The 25,568-nt window shown below is 39.6% G+C and overlaps 2 protein-coding genes across 7 annotated transcripts in view; one reads left to right on the forward strand and one right to left on the reverse strand.

Moving 5' to 3' along the window:
* The window catches only part of GFM2 (GTP dependent ribosome recycling factor mitochondrial 2), a 49,377-nt gene extending 31,942 nt beyond the window's left edge, over positions 1 to 17,435 (reverse strand). The window contains exons 1-7 of one of the 6 annotated variants that reach the window (XM_055421851.2): positions 17,285 to 17,434; positions 10,351 to 10,435; positions 8,056 to 8,140; positions 6,620 to 6,677; positions 6,078 to 6,175; positions 3,253 to 3,378; positions 2,416 to 2,504 (exon numbers count right to left, since the gene is read on the reverse strand). In XM_055421851.2, the coding sequence (XP_055277826.2) occupies positions 2,416 to 2,504; positions 3,253 to 3,378; positions 6,078 to 6,175; positions 6,620 to 6,677; positions 8,056 to 8,140; positions 10,351 to 10,413 (519 nt within the window). In that variant the 5' untranslated portion in view covers positions 10,414 to 10,435; positions 17,285 to 17,434. Of the gene's footprint in view, positions 1 to 2,415; positions 2,505 to 3,252; positions 3,379 to 6,077; positions 6,176 to 6,619; positions 6,678 to 8,055; positions 8,141 to 10,350; positions 10,436 to 13,784; positions 16,735 to 16,760; positions 17,259 to 17,284 lie in introns of those variants that run through there. The other 5 variants (XM_055421848.2, XM_055421850.2, XM_055421849.2 and 2 more) reach the window with 5 other exon arrangements.
* Positions 17,436 to 17,551: 116 nt separating this feature from the next.
* LOC129553170 (ribosome biogenesis protein NSA2 homolog) lies at positions 17,552 to 25,361 on the forward strand. The gene is made up of 6 exons (XM_055421857.2): positions 17,552 to 17,701; positions 19,668 to 19,855; positions 19,947 to 20,097; positions 21,362 to 21,541; positions 23,196 to 23,388; positions 25,109 to 25,361. The coding sequence occupies exons 1-6, from the start codon at positions 17,699 to 17,701 to the stop codon at positions 25,174 to 25,176; spliced, it is 783 nt and encodes a 260-aa protein (XP_055277832.1). The 5' UTR covers positions 17,552 to 17,698; the 3' UTR covers positions 25,177 to 25,361.
* The last annotated feature ends 207 nt before the right edge of the window (positions 25,362 to 25,568 follow it).

The raw sequence follows: 25,568 nt of genomic DNA on the forward strand, positions 1-25,568 counted from the left end.
GAATGATTAAGTGTCAAATGCCTGCAAAGAATTATAATGATAGGAAGGATGCAACCACTAGGAAATGAAGTGACTCAAAGAAATACAAATAATAGTGTATAATCAACCTCAGACCTCAGTGTCAGGCTTTATATCAAGCAAATATCACTGTCTGTCAGGGGTCCTCAGGTGGACAGACAATAACTGTTTTATTTCCCCTCCAACTTTTCTTTGAAACACTTCAAATCTATAAAAAAGGGGAAAGAACAGAACAATAAATATCCATGTACCCTTCATCCACCTAGATTTACCGAATATTCACATTGTGCTGCACTTGCCTTTTTCTTCTCTGTTTGGACAGATGCCTCTGTGCACACTGTGTGCGTGGTGGCTGTGGAAACGCGCCATGGGAAACTGCCATGCAGAGGACGACTAACCAACGGTCCCAGCCGCTAGCCTTCCAGCGCAACACCATGTCCTTTCAAGGGCCCCCTTCTCGGGGGCCATTCCCACCTAACGACTGAGGTCAGCAGAGTAATAATGTAGGTCTATTCCCACAAGACATGGGTTCCTTTAACAGCTGACTTTGGCTTGAAGACTCCCCAGAGTGTAGTCAAACTCTTTTCTAACTGTGCAGTAGCCTGAGACTCTTCCTCCTGAATCCCCCTTCCTACCCCTCTCCTTCACAGGTGTCAGCCTGTCCTGTGGTCTGAACACCCTCTGCCACTTCTCTTTCTCCCTTTTTATTCCCCCCAATAAATCTCTTCTACATCTAATCCCATCTTGCCATCCAAACTAAAACCACATGAGTATCTGTGGGTGGATGGGAGCTGAGCCATGAGATCATGTTGCAGGTACCATGTTTCAATCCTAAATACTTCAGCATGCATTTCCTAAGGATAAGGACATTCTCCTACATAATCAGTTACAAAGACCACATTCAGGGAAATTTAAGTTGACATTTAAAAAAAAAATTTCTGGCTGTACCTTGTGGCATACGGGATCTTAGTTTTCACCAGGGATAGAACCCATGCTCCCTGCATTGGAATGGCAGTCTTAACCACTGGAACACCAGGGAAGTCCCCTGATACAATACTTTAATATATATACTTCATATTCAAATTTCTGATTTTCCCAAAGATGTCCTTTGTAACCTTTTTGATCCAGGATTCCACTGAAGAGGACATGTTACATTTAGTCTCCTTGTCTCTTTAGAATTCTGTAATCTAGAACACTTTCTCAGGCCCCCCCAATTCCAATCATTCATTTTCCTTATATTTTTCTCTCAATTTCTGAAAAGCCTTGGCCCGCTCTTTTGGAGAATGTCTTTCAATTTAGATTTGTTAGTCTGTTTTCTCACAATTTGAGCCAAACATTTTTGCCAGAAAACAATACCCTTCTTAGTGCCTCACATCAGGAGGCCGATGGTGTCGATATGTCCCATTTTGGGGTATGCTGATTTTGATCCCTTAATTAAGATACCACTTTTAATAATCTTAAGATAAGAAGAACTAATATGGTTCTATATTCAAGGAAAAGCCATTACAAAACAAACAAAATACCAGCTAAAGAGAACATAATGGACCCCAGGAGCAATAATTTAAGGATTATTGCTGTCATTTTCAGGATATATTCCAGGAGATTTACATTAAGTTTTAGGAGAAAATCCTTCATATGTTGCTCATATTTCTGCATGTTTTATCAGGGGAGGCACTGACTGCCTTTGTTCCGGACTTTTTCAAAGATGTTTGTATAGTGAACAGTTTAGAGAGAGCAGCTAGTGTCTCCTTCGAGAGCAAAAGGTAGGTAGGCTTACAACCTTGGAAGATAATGTATCCCTTCAGAGCAGAGCGCAGGCATGTCTACTCCCATTATAAAATACCTGCATTCTCTAAGCACAGGGTTCCACTACATGTGCAGCTGTCACCTGACCTCTCTTTAGTCACCCTAAGGGAATTAGGGCTTGAGGAGTCAGCAAGGAAATGCTGATACTCTGGATATTGCTAGTTTGGTGACTAATACAGTACTTCATCCTTGACTCAGGAATCTTGTGTCTTCTGCCAGAATCCATAAAGCTATGGCAGACTAACTTGTTAGCTTGAAAGTAAGAATCCAGCTCTTCTCAAAACCAACTTTCATTATTTCCTACAGAAAAGTAAATTTTACTTTTCTTTTACTCTGAAGTACACGAGACCATATACAGATCACATCTCAATATTAAATTCCAAATTATTCCAAATTCTTTTCATCATAATTGGACTTATATGAGCTTACCAAATAAAGGGTTATAATACCACCAATTTGAGCTTATGAAATAAAGGTCTATAATATCAATTTCAGCTTACCAAATAAAGGGTTATAGTTAAATCAATCTGATGCATTCTACTTTAAAAAAAAAAGCATACTTTCTACCTTTACTTTGGCAATATTTTTTACCTCTACACCGGCAGAGGCATCAAACACGGCCACTGCACCATCTAACACTCTCAGGCAGCGCTCAACCTCCAAGGTAAAATCCACATGACCTAAGAAAAAGATGAGAAACAGAACACCTAAAATCTTTAAACCACAACCACAACCACCACCACCACATGATCCAGCAATCCCACTTTTGGGTATACACCCAAAGGAACTGAAAGGATAATTTCAAAGAGATATTTACACCTCCATGTTCAGAAGGGCCCTATTCACAATAACCAAGAGGTGGAAGCAACCCAAATATTCATCAATTTTTTGTGTTCAAATATTTACCATATATTTCTGCATATACACAAAATTTTGTATGTATACCATAATGTGCTACTTATGGGCAATGGAACACTAAATAGCCTTAAAAAGGAAGGAAATGCTATCACAGGCTACAGTACAGATGAACCCTAAAAAGTTTTGCTAAGTGAAATATAAGCCTGTCACAAAAGGACAGTGTACAATTCTATTATAAGCAGTATCCAAAATAGTCAGTCTCATAGATCTAGAGAGTAGAAAGGTGGTTACCAGAGGTCAGTCAAGGGGACAAAGAAGAGAAGCTGTTTAAGGGTACAGTTTCAGTTCAAAAAAATGAAACAGTTCTGGAGATCTGTTATTTATTTCACAGACAGATAGATATCGCTCTATTTCACAATAATGTGAACAATCTTACTCTACTGAACAGTACACTCAAAAATTATTAAGACGGTGAATTTTACGTTTTTCACCATGAGTAAACACACACACACACAAATAAAAATCCGCAAGATGACGCAGCACCTCTGCCCCGCTGGAGCAGCGCTGTACCTGGAGTGTCAATGAGGTTGACTCTGTGCCCCTTCCAATCAAACGTGACGGCAGCCGCCTGGACAGTTATGCCTCGCTCTCGCTCCTGAGCCATGAAGTCTGTCACTGTGTCCCCGTCGTCAACATCTAGCCCAGAGAAGAAAGGACACAGTCAGGCTGAAAAGCAAGCACATTGTATAGGCCTCTGATTTCTACCTGACATAGTCTACTTTGCTCTAAGAAAATTAGAGCTATTAGAGCTACTAATAGCTAAAATTAGAGCTATTATTTGTTCATAAAATATCTGATTTAGTATTTAAGACCCTTAATCCTTTTCTAAAGTAAGCATCATTCTAGAAATAGTTTTTTAGCAGATGAGTAATTATGCCATTAAAACATTTTTTAATGTAATAATGAAGATAAACTCTTTACATATTTTAATTTTACTGAATCACATACTTCTTTCATTTTTTTCCTAATTTACCTTTCATTATCCCATCTTTACCTGATGCTCCTCACACCTGATCCCTTGACAGGAGACAGAGTAATGCCATAAAACAGCACAGACAAACCAAATTTTAATTCCAAACTTATCTTCTCTACAATATTTTTTAAATTTTTATTGGAATATAGTTGCTTTCCAATGTTGTTAGTTTCTACTGTACAGCAAAGTGAATCAGCTAACTCTTTCGCGAGTTGGGCAAAAGACTCTTTTGCAATCCCATGGACTGTAGTCTGCCAGGCTCCTCTGTCCATGGATTCTCCAGGCAAGAATACTGGAGTGGGTTGCCATTTCCTTCTCCAGGGGATCTTCCCAACCCAGGGATTAAGCACGAGTCTCCTGCACTGGCAGGTGGATTTTTCACCACTGAGCCACCTGGGACGCCCCATTTTCCCATTTACACAGCAAAAAATTCCACGAGAAATTCATGTGTTTATCATTATGATGGGAACCTATCATCATGAAAATTCTCATCTTGAATGGTTTTATCCTTTATAAAGTCTCAGCCTATTCCAAGGACCTAGAGAAATGGTTCTCAATGGAGCACATTTCAAAATCACTGTGGTGGACTCCTCTGGTGGTACAGTGGATAAGAATCTACCTGCCTATGCAGGAAACACAGGTTCAATCTCTGGTTCAGGAAAACTCCACAAGCCACGGGCAACGAAAAGCCATGCACCAAAACTACTCAGCCGACATTGCAGTGCCCACACAGCCCGTGGACTGCACCTCCTGAAGCCCGTGAGTCTAGAGCCTGTGCTCCACAACAGGAGAAGCCACTTTAATGAGAAGCTTATGCGCCACAACAGAGAGGAGCCCCTGCTCTCTGCAGCTGGAGAAAGCCTGCATGCAGCAAAGATTCAGGGTAACCAAAAAAAACTTAAAGGACACGATGCCCTCCATGTCAAAAAAAAAAAGAAACTGTTTCACCAGAGATAAGGGGCAAGGTAGAAAAAAAGAATCAGAGTTTTTGACATATTATAATAAAAAAAGTAAATTCAAACTTAGGTAAGTAATACTATTCAGTTCAGTTCAGTTCAGTCGCTCAGTCGTGTCCAACTCTCCACGACCCCATGAATCACAGCACGCCAGGCCTCCCTGTCCATCACCAACTCCCGGAGTTCACTCAAACCCATGTCCACAGAGTCGGTGATGCCATCCAGCCATCTCATTCTCCATCGTCCCCTTCTCCTCCCGCCCCCAACCTTTCCCAGCATCAGAATCTTTTCCAGTGAGTCAACCCGTCGCATGAGGTGGCCAAAGTATTGCAGTTTCTGCTTTAGCATCAGTCCCTCCAATGAACATCCAGGATTGATCTCCTTTAGAATGGACTGGTTAGATCTCCTTGCAAGAGTCTTCTCCAACACCACAGTTCAAAAGCATCGATTCTTCGGTGATCAGCTTTCTTCACAGTCCAACTCTCACATCCATACATGACCACGGGAAAAACCATTGCCTTGACTAGACGGACCTTGGTTGGCAAAGTAATGTCTCTGCTTTTTAATATACTATCAAGGTTGGTCATAACTTTCCTTCCAAGGAGCAAGCGTCTTTTAATTTCATGGCTGCAATCAGCATCTTCAGTGATTTTGGAGCCCAAAAAAATAAAGTCTGACACTGTTTCCTGGGGGTTAAAGATTAACAAAATCCTTTCTTGTTCTGCATGAGAATTTGACCTCTGGTTAACTTTCCAGCTCTCTTCTCCTATAGCCCAGAAAACAAGTATGCCAAATGCACTGCTAGGCAACATACTTACAGAAAAAATAATTTCTGACTAGTAAACTATATCTGACTTGGGAAGGATTAACAACAAATTATAAATACCTGATGAAGAAACATAGCTCTAGGTTTCCCTGAGTGGGGTATGGCATGTCCTTTGTGAGAAACCTGGAAGGTGACCCATAGAGCTGTAACAAGAGATACTTACTACTCCAAGGCATGAGTTTCCCAAGCTAGAGTGGCTCCTGTGAATCCTGTTACATTGCACCTAAGCTATCACTTTTGGGTGGCCAAAGAAGACAATTTCCACAGAGCTCTATAGACTGCTGTAAGAACTTCTGTAGGAAGAAACACCTACTGCTGCTCTGCTTGTAAGCTATGCTTCCTACCCCAGAGACTTCTGAGTAGACCAGTGCCAACTGGAGCCCAAGACACATGAGTCTGAATGTTCAACTGAAACTAAAAAGATCCTTTGGTGGGTACTGTAACTACCTTAACTTTATGTTGTGGCTTAGATAGTACTGCCTCCATGCCATATTCAAGATCTCTGGGTTGACTTAATCAAAATATTTCCCAATGATGTTTTTTCTAATGGGGGCAGGCAGGGAGAGGAATCCAATCTAACCTCCCAGTGATCTTGTGTATCCAGAATAATATAAAATTCTTTCTGTGGTGGTAGTTTTTCCTGCATCAATATGAGCCATAATTCCAATATTACGAATTCTGTTTAAAAGGGAAGAAAAAAAAGACATGTATTATAAGGTGGACATTACTGAAACTGTAAAACCAAAATATCTATGCTGTGCAATTTTCAAAACTGGTTAGTATTTCAACATTTTATATAAAAGTGTAAAAACTAGAAAAATGGATAACGTATCACTCTCACAGTATTCTGACAAAACAGCTAAGTAACCAAAGAACTAACTACAATTCTGTGAACATCTTATATTTCTATGAAAAGTGTGCTGCTGTTGTATTAAAAATTTCTAGCACTGAATTGAGACAACAGCTTTTAAGAGACAAACCAACATCTATTTATAGTTAATTAGGTAGGCCCTAAAGTTACAAAAATTAGAGCACTCACTAAATGCTGAATTAAGCCTGTGAGAGACACCTATAATGTTTCATGGCAGCCTATGGAAAGACAGTATCAACGATGGGACTTACTTAGCAATAGGAGGATTGATGACGGAATGAAGGGACTTGACATCATTTCCTATTAAACCTAATGGAAAGAGTGTTAAAAGTGAACTGTTACAGAAAATGTCCTTAATTTATAAATTAAAGAAATTAAAAGAATTTTAAGCAAACAGTATAATACCAATTAAAGTAAAATTCAAACTAAATGTAACACTCATTTACCTAAAATTTGTTTTCTTACACTAAGAAAGCGTGATCTTCAACCAAACAACAACAACAAACGCACAAGGACTTTCCTGGCGGTCCAGTGGCTGGGTCTCTGCACTCCTAGTGCAGGGGGCCCAGGTTCAACCCCGAGTCAGGGAACTGGATCTCACATGCCACAACCAAGAGACGGCATGCCATGACCAAGACCCAGCACAGCCAAATAAATAAAACCAAAAAACACCACAGAGTCCTGTGAGCTGACACTGTCAAGGCTTGAAGAGCAAAAAGTGATACTCATATCATCTGACAACGGTTTTCATACAACTTGGAACCTACCATGCCTCAGCAATTCCAAGGACATAATACCTTTAAAGATGGCCTGGGAGGAGTCACTGAATAAGAAAGCTATAATAATCTAATACTTACAGAAGGCCAAATAGTATTTATGGAATAAAAAAGTCATGACGACTTACTCCACACTTACCATTTACTCTATTAATACTAAAGAAACAATACAGTTACATTTATAAATTTAATCTACACCTTTCTGCTATTTAAACCAATTCTCCCAAATTTCTACAATAAATTTTGAAGACATCTATCATATGTTGAAAACCTGATGGCAGTCTGAAGACTGGATGATAATCTGTACTGCTATGGATAAATCTGCACAGGCAAAACACAGAAATCCCATATTCACCAATAAGGCAGGCCATTAAATTCACATGTCTTTACAAGTTACACAGCCAATTGGTATTTTTACTCCACTATTCTCCCATGACAAAGATGGTAGTGAGAACTGCTACACAATGAAGTTGCAGGTGAACCTTGAACAACAGAGGTTTGAAGTGTGTAGGTCCACTTATCTGAGGGTTTTTTTCAATACACACATGCCACAGCACTATACAATCTGCAGCTGGATGAGTCCGCACACGTGGCTGCAGATGCACTGCGCTGACCCAGCGGCTACACCTCTGAGCCAGCTACTCAAGCCACCAACCGTTCCCTCTGCTCAGCTCACGAGGATGGACAGCACACGAGAAATGTAAGTCAACTGATACTACCACCTGGCATCTACCGGAATGCTTCAATTCCTCATCATCTCAAAGAAACAGCCAAGAAGTAAAAGAGAGCCACTGTCTTAAAAATGGTTGGCGATCCCTAACAAGGGAGATGCTTGCAAATGAGAGAAAGAGACAGAGAAAAGGGAGAAAGCAAGCAGTTTAAGAAAGATGAGAAGAATCTAACATCTGTACCTGGTAGGGAACTGTAATTTCTTCCAAGAAGCACATGTAGCTTTAACGTTTTTAGACTTGCTCTTATTTTAGAGGAACACATATTCTGGTGAGAAAAAAAAGAAACATTAATTTTATTTTAGCATAACTTTTTACTATAGCTTTAACATCATAACTATGCTTTGAGTCTTCATATAGCAGTCCCAGTTTATTAACTCCAACTCTTTTAAAAAGTGACAACACAAAATTATACAAGAAAAAAATAAGGCTAAAGTTAATACTGCTTGCCCCTTTGAGCTGGCCTTAGATGATAGATCTTCTAGATCTGCAGCATTAACATCACAGGGATCTTATCTGAAAGATAAATTCTCAGGACCCATTCCACTCAAGAGAATCAAACTCTAAAAATAGGGTCAAAGAATGCATCTTAACAAGCTCACCATTCATCTGGAGACGGACATCGAGGTTGCTTCCATGTCCAAGCTATTGTAAATAGTGCTTCGGTGAACACTGGGGTACACCTATCTCTTTCAATTCTGGTTTCCTCAGGGTATTTGCCTAGTACTGGGATTGCTGGGTCATACGGTAGTTTTATTCCTAGTTTTTAAAGGAATCTCCATACTGTCTTCCACAGTGGCTGTATCTATTTACATTCCCACCAACATTGCAAGAAGGTTCCCTTTTCTCCACACCCTCTCCAGCATTTTTTGTTGGTAGACTTATTGAGGATGGCCATTCTGACCAGTGTGAGGTGATATCTCACTGTAGTTTTGATTTGCATTTCTCTAAAAATGAGTGACGTTGAGCATCTTTTCATGTGTTTATTAACCATCTGTATGTCTTCTTTGGAGAAATGTCTGTTTAGGTTTTTTTTTTTAACCACTTTTTCACTGGGTTGTTTGTTTTTCTGGTATTGAGTTGTATGAGTTGCTTGTATATTCTGGAAATTAATCCTTTGTCAATTGTTTCCTTTACTATTATTTTCTCCCATTCTGAGGGTTGTCAGCCCAATAACTAGGACATGGAAGCAACCTAGATATCCATCGACAGATGAATGGATAAAAAAGCTGTGGTACATATATACAATGGAATATCACTCAGTCATAAAAGGAACGCATCTGAATCAGTTCTAATGACGTGGATGAATACAGAGTCTATTACACCGAGTGAAGTAAGTCAGAAAGAGAAAAACAAATATTGTATATTAATGCACGTATACGGACTCTAGAAAGACAGTACTGATGAACCTAATTGCAGGGCACAGAGAACAGACTTGTGGACACATGTGAGTAGGAAGGAGACAGTGGGACAGATGGCGAAAATAACATGGAAACATAAACACTACCATATGTAAAACAGATAGCCAATGGGAATTTGCTGTATGACTCAGGGAAGTCAAACCGGGGCTCTGTAACAACCTAGAGGGGTGGGATGGGCTGTGAGATGAGAGGGAGGTTCGAGAGAGAGGACGTATGTTTAACTATGGCTGATTCATGCTCACGTATGGCAGAAACCACACAATATTATAAAGCAATTAGCCTTCAATTAAAAATAAATAAAGCAAAAAATAACCAAGCCCCCCAGGTGACTCTGACAGCTAGAAAGCTTTTAAAATACATTCAGGGGACAGGGAAGGGAGGGGAAAAAAACTAAGGTTTTTAAAAGCTCCTAAGTATCTTCTTGTAATGTTCCCACACAGAGGCTGAATGTTCTCCATCAATTTATCCCTAGACCACTAGATACACATTTAATGGCTGTGGTATCTGGCATTGTTGCAGTTAGTGTATATAATGATTTTGGGCTGCCACAATCTGCCTTTCATGATGTCAAGGAATGCATACCTGTGATTTCTGTGTTATTTCTACATTAATTACCAAGTTGCTGGCAACAAAACACTATCACTATAAGAAAATAGATTAAAAGTAGAGAAGAGACTCAATGAATTAAATTTCTACTTCATAATGACCAGGATAAGAAAGTATCATCTACCAAAGAGTGTACATTCTGAAAGCATCAGAAATGGAAACACTGGAGGAAATCTGTGTAACTCCTTGGGCCACTAATGACCTCAAAATGGAATATAGTCTCAATATGCTGCACAGGTAATTTTAAAGTAGCAAAATGAATTTATAGACTAATGATAAGGCATGCTTCTTGTTGGCTACAGATTCTTCCATACTCCCTGTTAAGAAATTGCTGATATACTAGTATAAGAAATAAAACATTCTTATACTATTATATGAAATACACTAGACCTTTGGGGAAGTCAGTAACTGAACTTGTCAAAGTACATTTAACTTTACAAGAAAACCTTACATTAAAGTAGTGCAAGCTGGATATTTTCTTCCAATTCACCGCAAATATCCTTAGATTGGACATCTTGGCCCTCTAAACTTATTCTCTGAAAAACAAATACCAGAATTGCAAAACTAAGCTTATGAATTACATGTAAGACATATGTAAGTAAATGTAGTATATTAAGGAAAAATGTATTACTGTTAAAAAGTACAAACAATACTTTTAGCTATCAAAAAGTCAATGGATAATTAAGAAAATGAAAACTCAAACTAAACATGAGAAACATGGTTCTCAAGTCCCTTATTTCTTCAGCATCCTTTACCTCTTCAAGATGTGAAGATACTGCAGAAAAAGATATATTGAAATTACAAAAATACACCAAGCAAAAAAGCATTTTTATGTTAAAAAAAAAAACAAAATTAAGTACAGAAAAGTAAGCATCTACATGTTAAGTTGGTAATTTCTTACTGACAGTATAATTTTTTGGTTTATCTGTATATTCTGATTTTTCAATCAGAAATATATAGAAGCAAGTCCTCTTCTATGATCATGGAAAGTATCTTTAGTTCAAAAAACATATACTAAATATTCACCATGCATCAGGTACACTCTCAAAGCAATGAGAAAAATGCACAGAGGCATATGAGACAAGGGGGCAGGCACCAAGTAAACAGATAAGGTAAACTCCATCGGGTACCTGTTACGGAAGAAGTCATGTCAAAACTCATTATCATCCTTTCTAAATTTTCTCCCTTCTGTTTCTTAAGACAAACATTCACTACCCTTAGTTAGGAAGCTGCCAGTCCTTTTGATTTTATTTCCCAAATATATCTTGAATCCATTCCCTCTTCATTTCCAATACTAAAGTTCAGAATATTTGCAAAATAACATGCTAGATTTATTCTGAAATAGAACAATTTCAGAATTCTACCATAACAGAATACAAAAACCTCACTAATATGGCTTGATCCCACACTGCAACCTTTAAGAAACTCTCACCTGTCAAAACCTGGTATATAAGTTGATCCACAATTTTGTGAAAAGACTTATTAAAATACTCCTCCTTTGCCCAACTACATATATGTACTCTGCTAGATTTTCTGCAGACACTTCAACCAAAAAAAATGTAAAAATACATATATATATATATATCAGAAAAATGTGTGTGTGTATATATATATATATATATAGGGAAGATCCCCCTGGAGGAGGGTATGGCAACCCACTCAGTATTCTTGCCTGGAGAATCTCATGGACAGAGGAGCCTGGTGGGCTACAGTCCATATGGTTGCAAAGAGTCAGCTTAGCACAATACGTAGTAGTAGCAGCACAATGTATAGTAATATAACAAATAGGGAAGCAGATGTAAGCTGTTTCCTGTTAAGCCAGACATTTAAAAGACTTGCAAAATTATAAAACAATATAAACACCCTTTGAACTAAATCATTTTTGTTTTTGAAAAATAGGTATTTTCATTATAGAATATTAATGACATGAATATCTAATGGATTTATTATTTTAATGGAGTATTAAAACATTTTAAAGTTTTGCTTTCATTTCTGAGTATCAATTATAACCCATATAAACAAAATGTTCTTGAGTTCTGACTCATTTTTAAGAGCAAAAGGTTCCTACAGACCAAAAGTTTTTAACTTATTCCACCACTGTGTTTCCCAAAGTAAATGCCCATGATTATTATTTTAGGTTACAGAGGAAAAAAAAAATTTACTAAACAAATGTTAGAAACAATAGCCAACAAAATCCATGATTTTGTGCGTGCACGCGTGCTCCTTTGTGTCCAATGCTTTGTTGCAACGTTATGGATTGCAGCCCGTCAGGCTCCTCTGTCCACGGGATTCTCCAGGCAATGGGTTGCCATACCCTCCTCCAGGGGATCTTCCTGACCCAGGGATCAAACCTGAGTCTCCTGTGTTCTCCTGCACTGCAGGTGGATTCTTTACTGCTGGGCCATCTGGGATTTTGTAGTATTGTTTTCATGAAATCATTTATGTAAAAATGTCAATTTAAGGAAAAATATTAAGTAATTAATAGCTCAGATGACATTCAGTTGTCAGACTTAAAAAGGTAGTACTCAGACCACTTAAGTGGGAAATACTGCTTGCATCCATCATCTTGTCAATTTCCTACTTAAAAACCTGTAAAGTCTTTTAATATGACAAATTTGCCCCTAACTACCTTCACAGCCTTGTACTCTCCTACTCCTACTCTATTCCAGGAGCTCTAGCCAAAATTCCTCTGAAACACCATGCTCTGACACCTTTGTGTGTAATGGTGCCGCCCGCAAATCCCCAAAGCCACACACCTGGCAAATTTCTATTCAACCATCAAGCCTCAGCTTGGAAGCCTTTCCTAATCTCCTACAAAGTTTTCATACTGCCTTCTCTCTGTTCTCATAATACTTGGAATTTATATTTACACATGACAAACACGATATTTCCAAGTTATCTCCACTACCGACCCCAAAGGAGGGATCTTCTATCAGCAGCCTAGCAGCATGCCTCAAACATTTTTTTGACCTACAAAGTCATTTAGGGCCTGCCACTGAAATTCTTCCTCTTGGTTCAATGATTTTCAATGAAAATGGTTTCCTACTTGTACTATCAGATGATTTTTTATACAAGGTCCAGACGTCCTCAGGCTTAGACAACACGTAAGTACAACTGAGGCACATTCCTTGGCGATTCAATGTTTTTTAAGACTCCGCACTTCCAATACAGGGGGTGCAGGTTCAATCCCTCACCAGAAACTAAGATCCCATAGGACAACGGGGAGTGGCCAGAAAGTAAAAACAAACAAAAAAAGCATAACTGAGCAAAGCCCTATGGGGCCTTCCAGAACAGAGGTCCCTCCCATGTCCTCCATTTGCCTGTTGTCTGTAGAAAAACTTTGTCCTCTAGGTCTTCCCCAAGTTCCAAAGAACTAATTTAATAAGAGAAGTGAGAAAGTGCAGAAATAAAACAGCCAAACGATAAAATAATAACAGTTTACCTATTCTGAACCATGTTCTTTGAGTTGTTCTGTAGATACTGAAACCTCCATTCCGTTCCGTTTAGTCACTCAGTCGTGTCCGACTCTTTGCGACCCCGTGGACTGTAGCCTACTAGGCTTCTCCGTTCATGGGATTCTCCAGGCAAGAATACTGGAGTGGGTTACCATTTCCTTCTCCAGGGGATCTTCCCGACCCAGGGATTGAACCCGGGTCTCCCGCATTGGGGGCAGACGCTTTAACCTCTGAGCCACCAGGGAAGCCCACTGAAACCTCCACCAGGTGGAAATTAACTATAAGATGCTGACAAGCAGGTAGACTCCAACTGGTTGGAACAACGATCCATGAGCCAGTCACACACCCACAATCCCCCTCCCTTCTCCCTACCTTTAAAACCTTTCCTTGAAAGCCTTTGGAGAGTTGAGGCCTTTTAAGCACTACCTACCTAGGCTCCTTGCTCATGTGTGTTAGTCCTCAGTCATGTCCGACGTTTTGTGACCCCATGGACTGTAGCATGCTAGGCACCTCTGTCCATGAAACTCTCCAGGCAAGAATACTGGAGTGGGTAGCCACTCCCTTTTCCAGGGGATCAAACCTGAGTCTTCTGCATTGCAGACAAATTCTTGACCATCTGAGCCACCAGGAAAGCCTTGCTTGGTATCCTGCAGTAAACATTGCACTTTCCTTCACCACAACCTGGTGTCAGTAGATGGACTTCATTGTGCTCATGTAAGTAGATCCAAGCTTGTTTTGGTAACATAAGTACTCACTAAAAGGTGTGACACCTTGTGTTATGAAAAGGGAACGTAACGAGGGGAAAAAAGCTAAATATCCGTTCTACATGATCAACAAGTTACACAATCGATAAACAAAAGAATCCACAGACTATTAAAAAAATCAGTGGACTATCATGTCTATAAGGCTTAATACACAAAAACAGGAATCATGGGACACTAAAATACAATCACAAAATACATTAGTATGCAAGCATAAATGAAGATGTTGTTCCTGAGGATGAAGGAAATAGGAAAAGAGATTCTAAAGCATCAAGTTAAAATGGTCTGTTTGCATATGGGATTTGTTACCACACTTAAGTCATTTTTCCTGAATTAGAAACTTCAATTCAGATTTGTGTCATATTCAATATTCTCAGAAAAGTATCAAATATGAATCAAGTCAATATGTTCATCATCGACTAATGTCAATCCCTACTGTTATTTTTGCTTTTTTCTCTTTATATTGAATAGAACACCTCAAGCTATCTATCTAAACACTCATTTTTACCACAGGATTTACGTCACAAGTTCTAAGACGAGCTATTTATCTAAATTTTAAAACTTTGTCTAGCGTTTAACTTCATTCAAGAAAAAAGCTTGGCAAAAAAAAGCTTGCTAGAAAAAAATGCTCAGTAATTAAAGATACTCTTAAAGGTCAGCTGGAAAAGTACCTTCCAATTCCTTGTTCTTCTAACATTTAGTGAAGCAACACAAGAAACTGGTTATTGGAAACATGACAACGGGTAACACATGATCCCTAGTCTCAGGAAAATTGTGACCTTCAACAACACTGCATATCAAAACAACAAACAGTCCATTCATAACACCTTCTGCATGGCTTTTACTACCGTACCTGTTTCTCTTCTTTAACAAATCAATTTACAAAGCAGCTCTCACATCCTCCTGGCTTATACTTCTAACCTTATATATACCAATAAATACTATCAAAGCATCATATAGATCAGGGGAATACACTGTCAAGCTTCTGACAGCCAAAATGCAAAGAGTGGTTATCTAGTATATACTTTTGGGACATGCACCAAAGTAGTGATGATACCCTTGTTGGCTACTGCCAGTTCCATGGGAAGAAATTTTTTTAAGAGAGGTTTTTTGCTAACATTGATTAGTTTAGGCCATTTCTATCCCACAATCCCTGGTGAAAGTAAGAATAAACAACAACGTAGCAACAACTTTGCCTCCTCTTTTTCACACAAATCAAAATGTGACTATTGCTTAACCTCTAAAATATTTTCTATTTCTGATTCAGAAGGGAAAAGGGCACATGGCTTTGAGAAATAAAATGAAAAAAAAAATCACGAGTTCACAATTTAAACAAACCTATTAAAAACTTCCATGAACTGGCAGGAAGCAAGAGAAACCAACACACAGAAGTTCATACTGTGATTCCAACCATGTCCATTTAAAACAGACAAAACTAACCCACTCTGTTCAAAGTGAGGATAGTAGGCACTCTTAGAAGTGAGAAAGGCATGAGGAGGGCTTCTCATATGCAGGTCATTTCTTGATTCGGGTGCTGCTTATATGGATATATTCAGGTTTTGAAGAATTCACTAATAACGATCATCTACAGTACACATTTGTCCCAGTGTCACAATTATTACACATCAATAAAGTCTTTTAAAAACTCTCCATGAACTTTTATTTATACTAGAAATGTCAAGTAGGCCTTTCATTTGTGGTGGGAAAAAGCCAACTGGACTTTAGTCAGAGGACTTGCCTGAGTCCCAAGTTTTCTGTGATCTTTAATGACTAACTTCAAATCTGTGAGCCTGTCTTCATCTATCACATCACGTGGTCCACATGAGAATTCAATTAACAAGAATTTATTGTCTACCACTGTCTTCTAAGTAATGGGGTTAAAAGTAGTGAGCAAAAAACAACAATCCCTGCTTCATGCGGTCTCTATCCTAATCAGTGGATACAAATAAGAAACAAAAGGAATAAAACACACAGCATCTCCTATGGTGACAGGTGCTACAGCAAAGAATTAAGCAGCAAAGGGGAACTGAGGCAGCAGTAACTCTAAGTAAGGAGCTCATATGCTGAGATGTGCTTAGTCGTGTCTGACTCTTTGCAACTCCATGGACTGCAGTTCGCCAGGGTCCTCTGTCCATGGGATTCTCCAGGTAAGAATACTGGAGTGGTTGTCATGCCCTCCTCTAGGAGATCTTCCCAACCCAGGTCTCCCGCATTGCAGGCGGATTTTTTTACCGACTGAGCCACCAGGGAAGCCCAAGAATACGCAGTGTGTAGACTACTCTTTCTCCAGGGGATCTTCCCGACCCAGGAATAAAACTGGGATCTCCTGCACTGCAGGCAGATTCTTTACCAGCTGAGCTACCAGGGAAGGCCAAGGAGCTCATTGAAGGCCTCAATATAACAGTGACCTGAATCAGGTGGGGAAGGCAATACCAGGGGTAAGTATATCCCACGAAGAGTCTACATAATTTACTGCACTTGGAAATATACAAATGCTCATTAGAATGAGTTCGGGTTCTAAAGAAAATAAGTCACATTAGAAGGTGAAGGCTTAAAAAAGCTGCCTCAAATCCATGCTCTAAGACTTTGGGAGACGAATAACTGAATGACGTTCCAGACGTAATTAAAGAAACCAGCGACCGTACTTTAAAAGGTAAAACGGACACTTTCTTCGGTGCCACTAGAGAACGACGAAATGCAAGTTCACACCGCCCTGTGCAGCAAAAGACCTCACGAATTTCAAACACTAGTCCGAAAAAACAGGACGCTTTCTTTTCTGACAGTCGTTCAGTTGAGTTCAGTCATTCAGTCGTGTCCGACTCTCCGCGACCCCATGAATCACAGCACGCCAGGCCTCTCTGTCCATCACCAACTCCCGGAGTTCACTCAAACTCATGTCCACAGAGTCGTTAAGGCCCAGTAATTTTACTTTCCCTCTACAGAAAGTTTTCATGCCTCCGCATCCTTCTCAGTCGCGCACACATTACACACGGTGACAGACCAGTCGCTCTCGCCAGAGGGAGAGAAAGGCCCACACCCGGGCGAACAGCGAGGTGAGGGGGCGGGAGACTGCGGCTCTCGTGTCGGCCTGGCTGCAGCATCCTACAAGCCTCCAGTGAACTGCGCGGTCCGAGGCGCGCGGGAGCCGCACGGCGAGCCTGGTACCTACCCGGCACTCGGTCGCATTCGGAGGCCGTCTTTTTCCCGCCCGGCTGGTGAGAGCCGAGGTGCCGGCCGCAACCAAGGGTGCGAAGGTCTTTGGTCGCCACGCTCTGTCTCCGAGGACGCCCTACCGGTGAGCGGAACCTAAACTTGTTTCGCTTTGCCTCCGTCGGCGCAGCACTTCGCCACTTCCGGCAGCGCCCCACTCAAAGGCTGCCGGCTAGCAACTTCCGCCGTCTTAGCTGAGTGGAGAAAGGACGCTCGGAACGGTTGCGTCGCGGTTTTTCTGGAGCACGTCGAGTTAGAAAGACCCTTTCCTGTCGCGGGTGGTGCGGAGTCGGCTCGGGAGTCTCTGAGAGCCGAAAATTGAGAGCTTCTTCGCGCCGCGGAGACTGCAACCGGCGTCTCGGCAGCCGTCACCATGGTGAGGAGGGCGCCTCGGGTGCTCTGGCCCGAGGGCGTCGGAGGTGGCGGGGCCTGGGGTCCCATGGGCGCCGGGGCTGGCGGGGAGGGGTGGAGGCGGAAGTAAGGTGCTGCTGAGGGAATGGGGGTGGACTCCGTGGGCTGCGCTCTTGCTCAGTCGTGTCCGACTCTTTGCGACCCCGTGGACTGCAGCCCGCTAGGCTTCCCTGTCCTTCACCGACTCCCGGAGCTTGGTCAAACTCCTTTCCCTCGGGTCGGCGATACCATCCAACCGTCTCGCCCTCTGTCGCCCTCTTCTCTTCCTGCTTTCAGTTTTTCTCAGCATCAGGGGCTTTTCTAATGAGTCAGTTCTTCGTATCAGGTGGCCACAGTATTGGAGTTTCGGCTTCAGCATCAGTCCTTCCAATGAATATTCAGGACTGATTTCCTTTAGAATGGACTGGTTGGATCTCCTTGCAGTCCAAGGGACTCTCAAGAGTCTTCTCCAGCACCACGGTTCAAAAGCATCAGTTCTTCTGAGCTTACCCTTCTTTATGGTCCAACTCTCACATCCATACCCTGGAGTCAAAATAACCTCACTTTTGGTCGGTGGAATGGAGTATTTGCCTTAGCACAGACTTTTGGAGTCAGACAGGTTTCACTCTGCTGAATTCCTGACTTCACTTAAAGTTGTGTGGCCATCAGTTCCAGATCCTAGTGATAACTCTGTACACTAGTCTTTAATCCCGCATCAGCCCTCATCTCGGCTGAGGAAACTGAAGGTATGCCGTGCCGAGGGCCAAGCAGCTGGACTTATAGCACAGATCTGACTGCCCGATCTTTCGTCTTTCTACTACGTACCTAATCTGTGTTTCTCTGCAAAGTGGCAAATCCACATACCCTTTTCACGGTTGCTGCCAAGTTTATGTGATAGCAGTTGAAAACACCACACAATACAAAGTATCTTGTTGATTGTTACACTTAGAATTATTTTCCGTGTTGGAGTTGGCCTCACACCTTGTTTTATTTTTGTAATCTTAAAATACAAATAGACTGGGGCCATACGTTTATAAATAAAACTGGCATATAAAACAGGCGCTTAAGAAGCAAAAGAGGATCCCATGCATTGCTAATGAAACGAAAAATAGTACAGCCGCCTTGAAAACAGTTTGGCAATATGTCGGAACAGACTTCTGGGTACACGTTTATTCACTGAAAACTGGAAACAAGCTAAATATTCGTCAACTGGTAAATGAGTAAACAAAAGGTGGTAAAAATAAAATGACTACTTGTCAAAAGAATTGAAGTACGGATTCATGCAGCAATGTAGGGGAAATCTCAAAAGCCTTATGCTAAGTGAAAGAAGCTAGATGCAAAGGTTTGCATACTGCAGATTCCATTTACTTTTCATTCTGGGAAAGGCAAAACTAGAACAACAGATGCCAGGTTAGAGGTGGAAAAAGATGATTTACTTCAAAATGACACAACTTTCTGGGGTGTTGGAAATATTCTTAATTTTGACTGTGGTTACAGAACTATAGCTTGTGAAAACTTACAACTCTATACCTACGTGCACATATCTTTGTATGTATGTAAATTATACTTTAATAAAACAGGATAAATTTTAAAATTTTTATATAAGTATGAATGATGATAATATTGAAAAACCAGATATTGATGTTCAGAAAAGAGCAATTCTAGAATCAGATCGTCTCTTTTGTGGTCTAGTGGATTTTAGACAGTTCTCTTCAATGAATGGTAACTTTCACTGACTTTATTACAGAAGTAAATCCTGACACCTCATATCATCCAGGATTAAAATTTATTTAACATACCACATGATTAGGCTTAATAGTGCAAGAGTTATTTAATCAAGTGAGCAGTGGATGATATACAATGATCTATACTTCATATGCTGCTCACAAGAAAGTATTTTAGAATAATTCTCTCAGCTTTTTTTAAAGTTAACACTTCTTGCATTGTTATAGCCACAAAATGAATATATCGAGTTACACCGTAAGCGCTATGGATATCGTTTGGATTACCATGAGAAAAAGAGAAAGAAGGAAGGTCGAGAGGCTCATGAACGTTCAAAGAAGGCAAAAAAAATGATTGGTCTGAAAGCTAAGCTCTACCATAAACAGCGCCATGCTGAGAAAATACAAATGAAAAAGACGTAAGTATCATTTATTTGTTGTGCCAAGTTAATGTCTTTTGAGTATTAGTTGTTAAAACTGATAATCTGGAGTCTTTCTTATTCTTGGTAGTATTAAGATGCATGAAAAGAGAAACACCAAACAGAAGAATGATGAAAAGACTCCACAAGGAGCAGTACCTGCATATCTACTGGACCGAGAGGGACAGTCCCGAGCTAAAGTTCTCTCCAATATGATTAAACAGAAACGAAAAGAGAAAGCGGTAAGCAGTAAAAAACTGGCCTTCATTTTTGTTGTTGTTCAGAAGAATTACTTAAATTCGTATTTGAGGTTCTTAGTTTCTTCAGTTAAATGGAAAAATAAAGTCCAACTGTTACCATTATTTAGATGTTGAAGTCTTTCATATAAAATGTTTTAGTAATAAAAGGTTTGCTTTCTTACCATGAGAACATTCAGCAGGATTTTTTTTTTAAGAATGTCATGCATCTTTAGTTTTCAAAAATTATTTAAGGTAATTCCCTGCCGATCCAGTGGTTAGGACTCTGCACTTCCACTGCAAGGGGCACAAGTTCAGTCAGGGAACTAAAATCCCACACATCATGGGCAGAAAAAAGAAATTATTTAAAACAGCTTCTTATACTTGACAACTCCTAATGTTGTGGTGTTATAGAGAGGGATACAACTGCTTGTTTTGTTGCTTTGCAGTGCCAAAACTGGTTAAAAAGTAGAGTAGTGGCAAGCATCCTAAGTGATTTGACTCAGATAAAAATTCAGAAATTGAAAAAAAAAAACTTCTGGCTTGCCCTTGGTGTCAAATTTGGCTAAATTTTGCTAAAAGCTGAGGGGAAAACATAGATACTATTTTTAAACACCTGTGGATAGAGTGACAGATCTAGGTAGCAGCAGAATATGCAGTATCTGTATTTAAAGAACTGACAGTCTCCAGATTTATCTGTAAAATCTTACTGCTTTTTTTGGTATGTATCAAAATTGGAACATTAGAACTTCAGCACCAAATTTTAGAGATTATCTACTTCACCTCTCTTCATTTTACAGATGAGACTGGAGTCCAGGAGTTTTGTGAATCAGTTTTCACAGACACTTATTTATGAAATACTGTAGGGTTTGTCCTTCATAAATAGGTCCAGAATTCTTTCTGCTGCCTTGCGCGGCTTTCATTTTTTTTCTCCCCACAGAATCTACATTCTAAGGAGGTACAAAATATGGCGTGATGATTTTGTCTTACTAATAATATCTAAAAATCCATTCAGGGTAGAAATACAGAGATAAGAGACGGAGACAGTCTTCCAGTTTTACACTATGAACTATTTAGCAGTAAACTTAACTAGTTCCAATTTCAGGCTTGTCGAGGACACAGTGTAGATCTCTAGAAAACAACTGAGCCAAAATATCGTTGCTTAAGCAAAAAAAGTGAATCTACAACTTTAAACAACTAAAAAATACTGGACTTTTTATTCTCATTCTCTTTTACTAACAATGTAAATTTTAATTGTGATCTGTTTTAGGGGAAATGGGAGGTCCCTCTGCCCAAAGTTCGTGCCCAGGGAGAAACAGAAGTATTAAAAGTTATTCGAACAGGAAAGAGAAAGAAGAAAGCCTGGAAGAGGATGGTTACTAAAGTCTGCTTTGTTGGAGATGGCTTTACTCGAAAACCACCTAAATATGAAAGATTCATTAGGCCAATGGTAAGACCCTGCTAGAGTGCAGTGGCTTAAAGATCAGTTCCTGTGGTAAACCGGATGAAGTACTTGACAGTTTCCTAAAATTCCTAAAACTGGTATTAAAAAAACACGTCGAAAGATGTTTTTAGGCTGCTTTTAAGCTGATGATAGATATTATTTAGCACTTTTCCACTGCTGTCAAGAATCTTTGGCTTCGTAGGAGATTTGAAATGAAAAAGAATTCTCATTACAGAGATTGTCAGTCAATCTGGACTTGTAAACATGACAGAGACTTCCCTGGAGGTCCAGTGGTTAAGACTTAGCGCTTGCAACGCAGGGGACACAGGTTTGATCCCTGGTTGGAGAAATGAAATCCCACAAGCTACAAGATGTGGCAAAAAAAAAAAAAAAATTAGAATCTTCATTTCCACACAGTCATTTTACTCATTCATCAGATGATCTACTATATGCCTGACACTTGTCTTTGAGAACAGTTAGAAAACTGGAGAATTGTTTTTTCAAGAGTCAATTACAGTTTAGTAAGAGAAGTATCAGTGCCTTTGAAAATTACTAAATATGTAGTCATTGACAAAAGAGAGTATTAAAATGGGCCTTCAATTTGTTGACAGCGGTAATGGCCAAATCCAGTCTCCTTCTCTCCTCCCCTAATATATTTTTGCAGAATGCCTTTAAACAGAATGAATTCATCTCCCAACTAGACAGTAGCCTGCTTAGAAAAACAAAGAATCAGAGGGGAAAGTTGGCAGTATTACTCTAGCTGTCAACCTGAATCACTTTCAATGAATTAAAATGTTGCCCAAAAGCCTGCTTCTATACAGTTCTATTGGAACACAGCCATGCACATTCATTTACATATTGTCTATGGCTCTAGGTGACTAGGTGAATCTGGTCTCTGTAACAGAAACTTCTCTGGGCTGTCTGCAGTTTTTGACCAGCATGCGACAAGTTGACTCACTGGAAAAGACTGATGCTGGGAAAGGTTGGGGGCGGAAGGAGAAGGGGACGACAGAGAATGAGATGGCTGGATGGCATCACTGACTCTGTGGACATGAGTTTGAGTGAACTCTGGGAGTTGGTGATGGACAGGGAGGCCTGGCGTGCTGTGATTCATGGGGTCGCGGAGAGTCGGACACGACTGAGCGACTGAACTGAACTGAACCATCAACGCAGAGAGCGGACAGTCTTTTTCACCAAACAAGGTGGCTGAGGTATATAAAGACTTGGAATCAATATACTTAAGTGTGATTCCATCCTCACACTATTTAGCCTGGGCACAAGTTATTTAACCGGCTGGTCCTTGTTTTATCTTTTTTTTTTTAAGTAGCGGGAGTTGTTAAAGTTGTCATGCTGAAATGCACTGTCTGTGAGCTCTGGCACAATGCCTGGCATGTCTCAAGCCCTCAGGAAGTATACACAACTGGACAGCTGTTCCATGGTGAAAACTTTTTAGGAGTATGTGTTTGAGTTTTTCCTCACATTTTTCTGTAACAGATAAGTTGTCTGTAACAGATAATTGTATTTTCTCCGATGCCTTAAGATGAGATAATATTCAGTCCTTTTTGGAGTGGGGTGGGAGACAATTGGAAAAGAAGCAAAAAGAATCAATATTCATCATTAACATCTTTAACTCAGCACATTCTTGTGTTTGGCTTACTAGGGATTACGTTTCAAGAAGGCTCATGTAACACATCCTGAACTGAAAGCCACCTTTTGCTTGCCAATAATTGGTGTAAAGAAGAATCCCTCATCCCCATTATATACAACTTTGGGTGTTATTACCAAAGGAACTGTCATTGAGGTGAACGTGAGCGAGTTGGGCCTTGTAACACAAGGAGGCAAAGTCATCTGGGGTAAGTCCAATTTGAATATGGGGTTCTCCGTGTTATAATCCTAAAATAGACATTTTTAAGTTGACATGAAGTACGTAGCAGATTTTAATGCAGTTAAACTTGATGTGAATAAGACTTAGAAAATGTGAATGTTCTTAATTTAGTTTACTGGTTTCAGTTATATAAACTACATTGCTAGGTATTTTTGGTTGCTTTTTGTTTAAAAAGGTATTATTAGAAAAGATGGGAAGTTACAGTTGAAAAATACTGGAAGAAAATAACCACAAACTGGGTAAGGGAAGGCATACAGCAAACATGTAGCTACACTACTTATATGACAATTACAAACTAAAATATGTCATATGTAACAATTTTAAATTCTTTTTTCTTCATTTTCTTAGTTTTCTGCTTTCAGTACCCAGCTATTTCTAAACTTTAATGTTCTTTGAAAGGGAAGAATAGTGTATAGCTTACTGATTGAATCTTCATATGAGTCATTGGCACGTACTTCATGTTGACCTAGAATTTAAAATAGGTTAATAAAACTAAGCATTTTTTGGCTACTGGTTGGCCATAATATTATGCTGAGAAGCTATATTTTTATTTAGTTCTTTTTCAATAGTTTTTACCCAAAATTAATATTGAAGTTTTAACAAATGCTTTTTTGGCATCTGTGAAGGTGATCATACTTTTTCCTCTGAAATATTTATGGAATTAATTGATGTATTAAGTCTTCCTAGTAATAAACCATAATGTATTTCTAGAATGTACCTTCCTTGGTCATGATGCATTGTTCTTTTCAAATGATTCAACTTGTCCAAGTTTAATTCAGGATTATCTTTTCGGTGATTTTAAGTAAGATACTTTATTTTCTATGTTATCTTAGTCGGGTTTTTGTGTCTGTATAATGTGAAGAAAGCTGATCGCCAAAGAATTGATGCTTTTGAACTGTGGTGTTGGAGAAGACTCTTGAGAGTCCCTTGTACTGCAAGGAGATCCAACCAGTCTATTCTAAAGGAGATCAATCCTGGGTGTTCATTGGAAGGACTGATGCTAAAGCTGAAACTGCAATACTTTGGCCACCTCATGCAACGAGTTGACTCACTGGAAAAGACTGATGCTGGGAAAGGTTGGGGGCGGGAGGAGAAGGGGACCACAGAGAATGAGATGGCATCACCGACTCTGTGGACACGAGTTTGAGTGAACTCCGGGAGTTGGTGATGGACAGGGAGGCCTGGCGTGCTGTGATTCATGGGGTCGCGGAGAGTCGGGTACAACTGAGCGACTGAACTGAACTGAATGCTAAGTCAGAGGAAAGAACCAAGATAGTTTTCTTTTTCTGTGGTTTATAGAAACTTTTTCGAAAACTAAAAGGATCACTTCTCCTGCAGGTTTTGCTAATGGATTTGAAAACTTGGATTATTTCCTACCTTGCTCCTGGTATAGACTGGGTGCCAATAAACTAGCCTGCAGGGCTTCCACTTCCATTGGAATACAAAAACAAAATAGGTTAAGTTGATTTGAAACTTAGTTAATAATATTTGATACTTTTTCCAGTAAGAATTGTGTGGAAAAGCAGGTCAACCCACAAAGGCATGTTAAGTGATTTTGTTTTATAAAATCTCACGTAATACTACTGTTGTTCACTTTTTTTCTTTCTTAAAAGTGATGATTGTAAATATTTTAAGCAAAGATTGTATGTATTCTTACATCCCTCATTGTTCTGTTTTGTTTCCCATAGGAAAATATGCCCAGGTTACCAATAATCCTGAAAATGATGGATGCATAAATGCAGTCTTACTGGTTTGACAGCAGTTACATACAAATAACTCCTTATAATTACTGAAGACTACACACCAATTGGGAAACCATTACTCTGATATTTCTGAATACTACCAATCAACCTTACATGTTGTCTTCAGTCAAAGAAAACTATTTATTCTACTGTTTTAAAAAAGAAAAAAGCCAACATTAAAATGATCTAGTTTCACAAATTGGTCTTTTGCATCTGTTTAGCGTTTAAATGTTCATAAAAATCAAATGATTAAAAAATCAATTATAGAAAAATTATAGAAATGTCTTACTTCAATAGTATTTACATTAATGAGTGGTACTATGCAGTGCAGACCTGTCATTTAAAAAAAGGAAAAGCCAGTGTAGCTGAAAATACCTTTTATCATAAAGGTTAGCGCACACTTACA

Source organism: Moschus berezovskii, chromosome 18 (assembly GCF_049115385.1).
Source record: "Moschus berezovskii isolate FMDL1 chromosome 18, NW_MosBer_1.0, whole genome shotgun sequence".
Taxonomy (NCBI): Eukaryota; Metazoa; Chordata; class Mammalia; order Artiodactyla; family Moschidae; genus Moschus; species Moschus berezovskii.

Coding starts and splice junctions, on each gene's coding strand:
- LOC129553170 (XM_055421857.2), top strand. Junction 21,542..23,195: donor AAAGATTCATTAGGCCAATG/GTAAGACCCTGC, acceptor TTGGCTTACTAG/GGATTACGTTTCAAGAAGGC. Junction 23,389..25,108: donor AGGAGGCAAAGTCATCTGGG/GTAAGTCCAATT, acceptor TGTTTCCCATAG/GAAAATATGCCCAGGTTACC.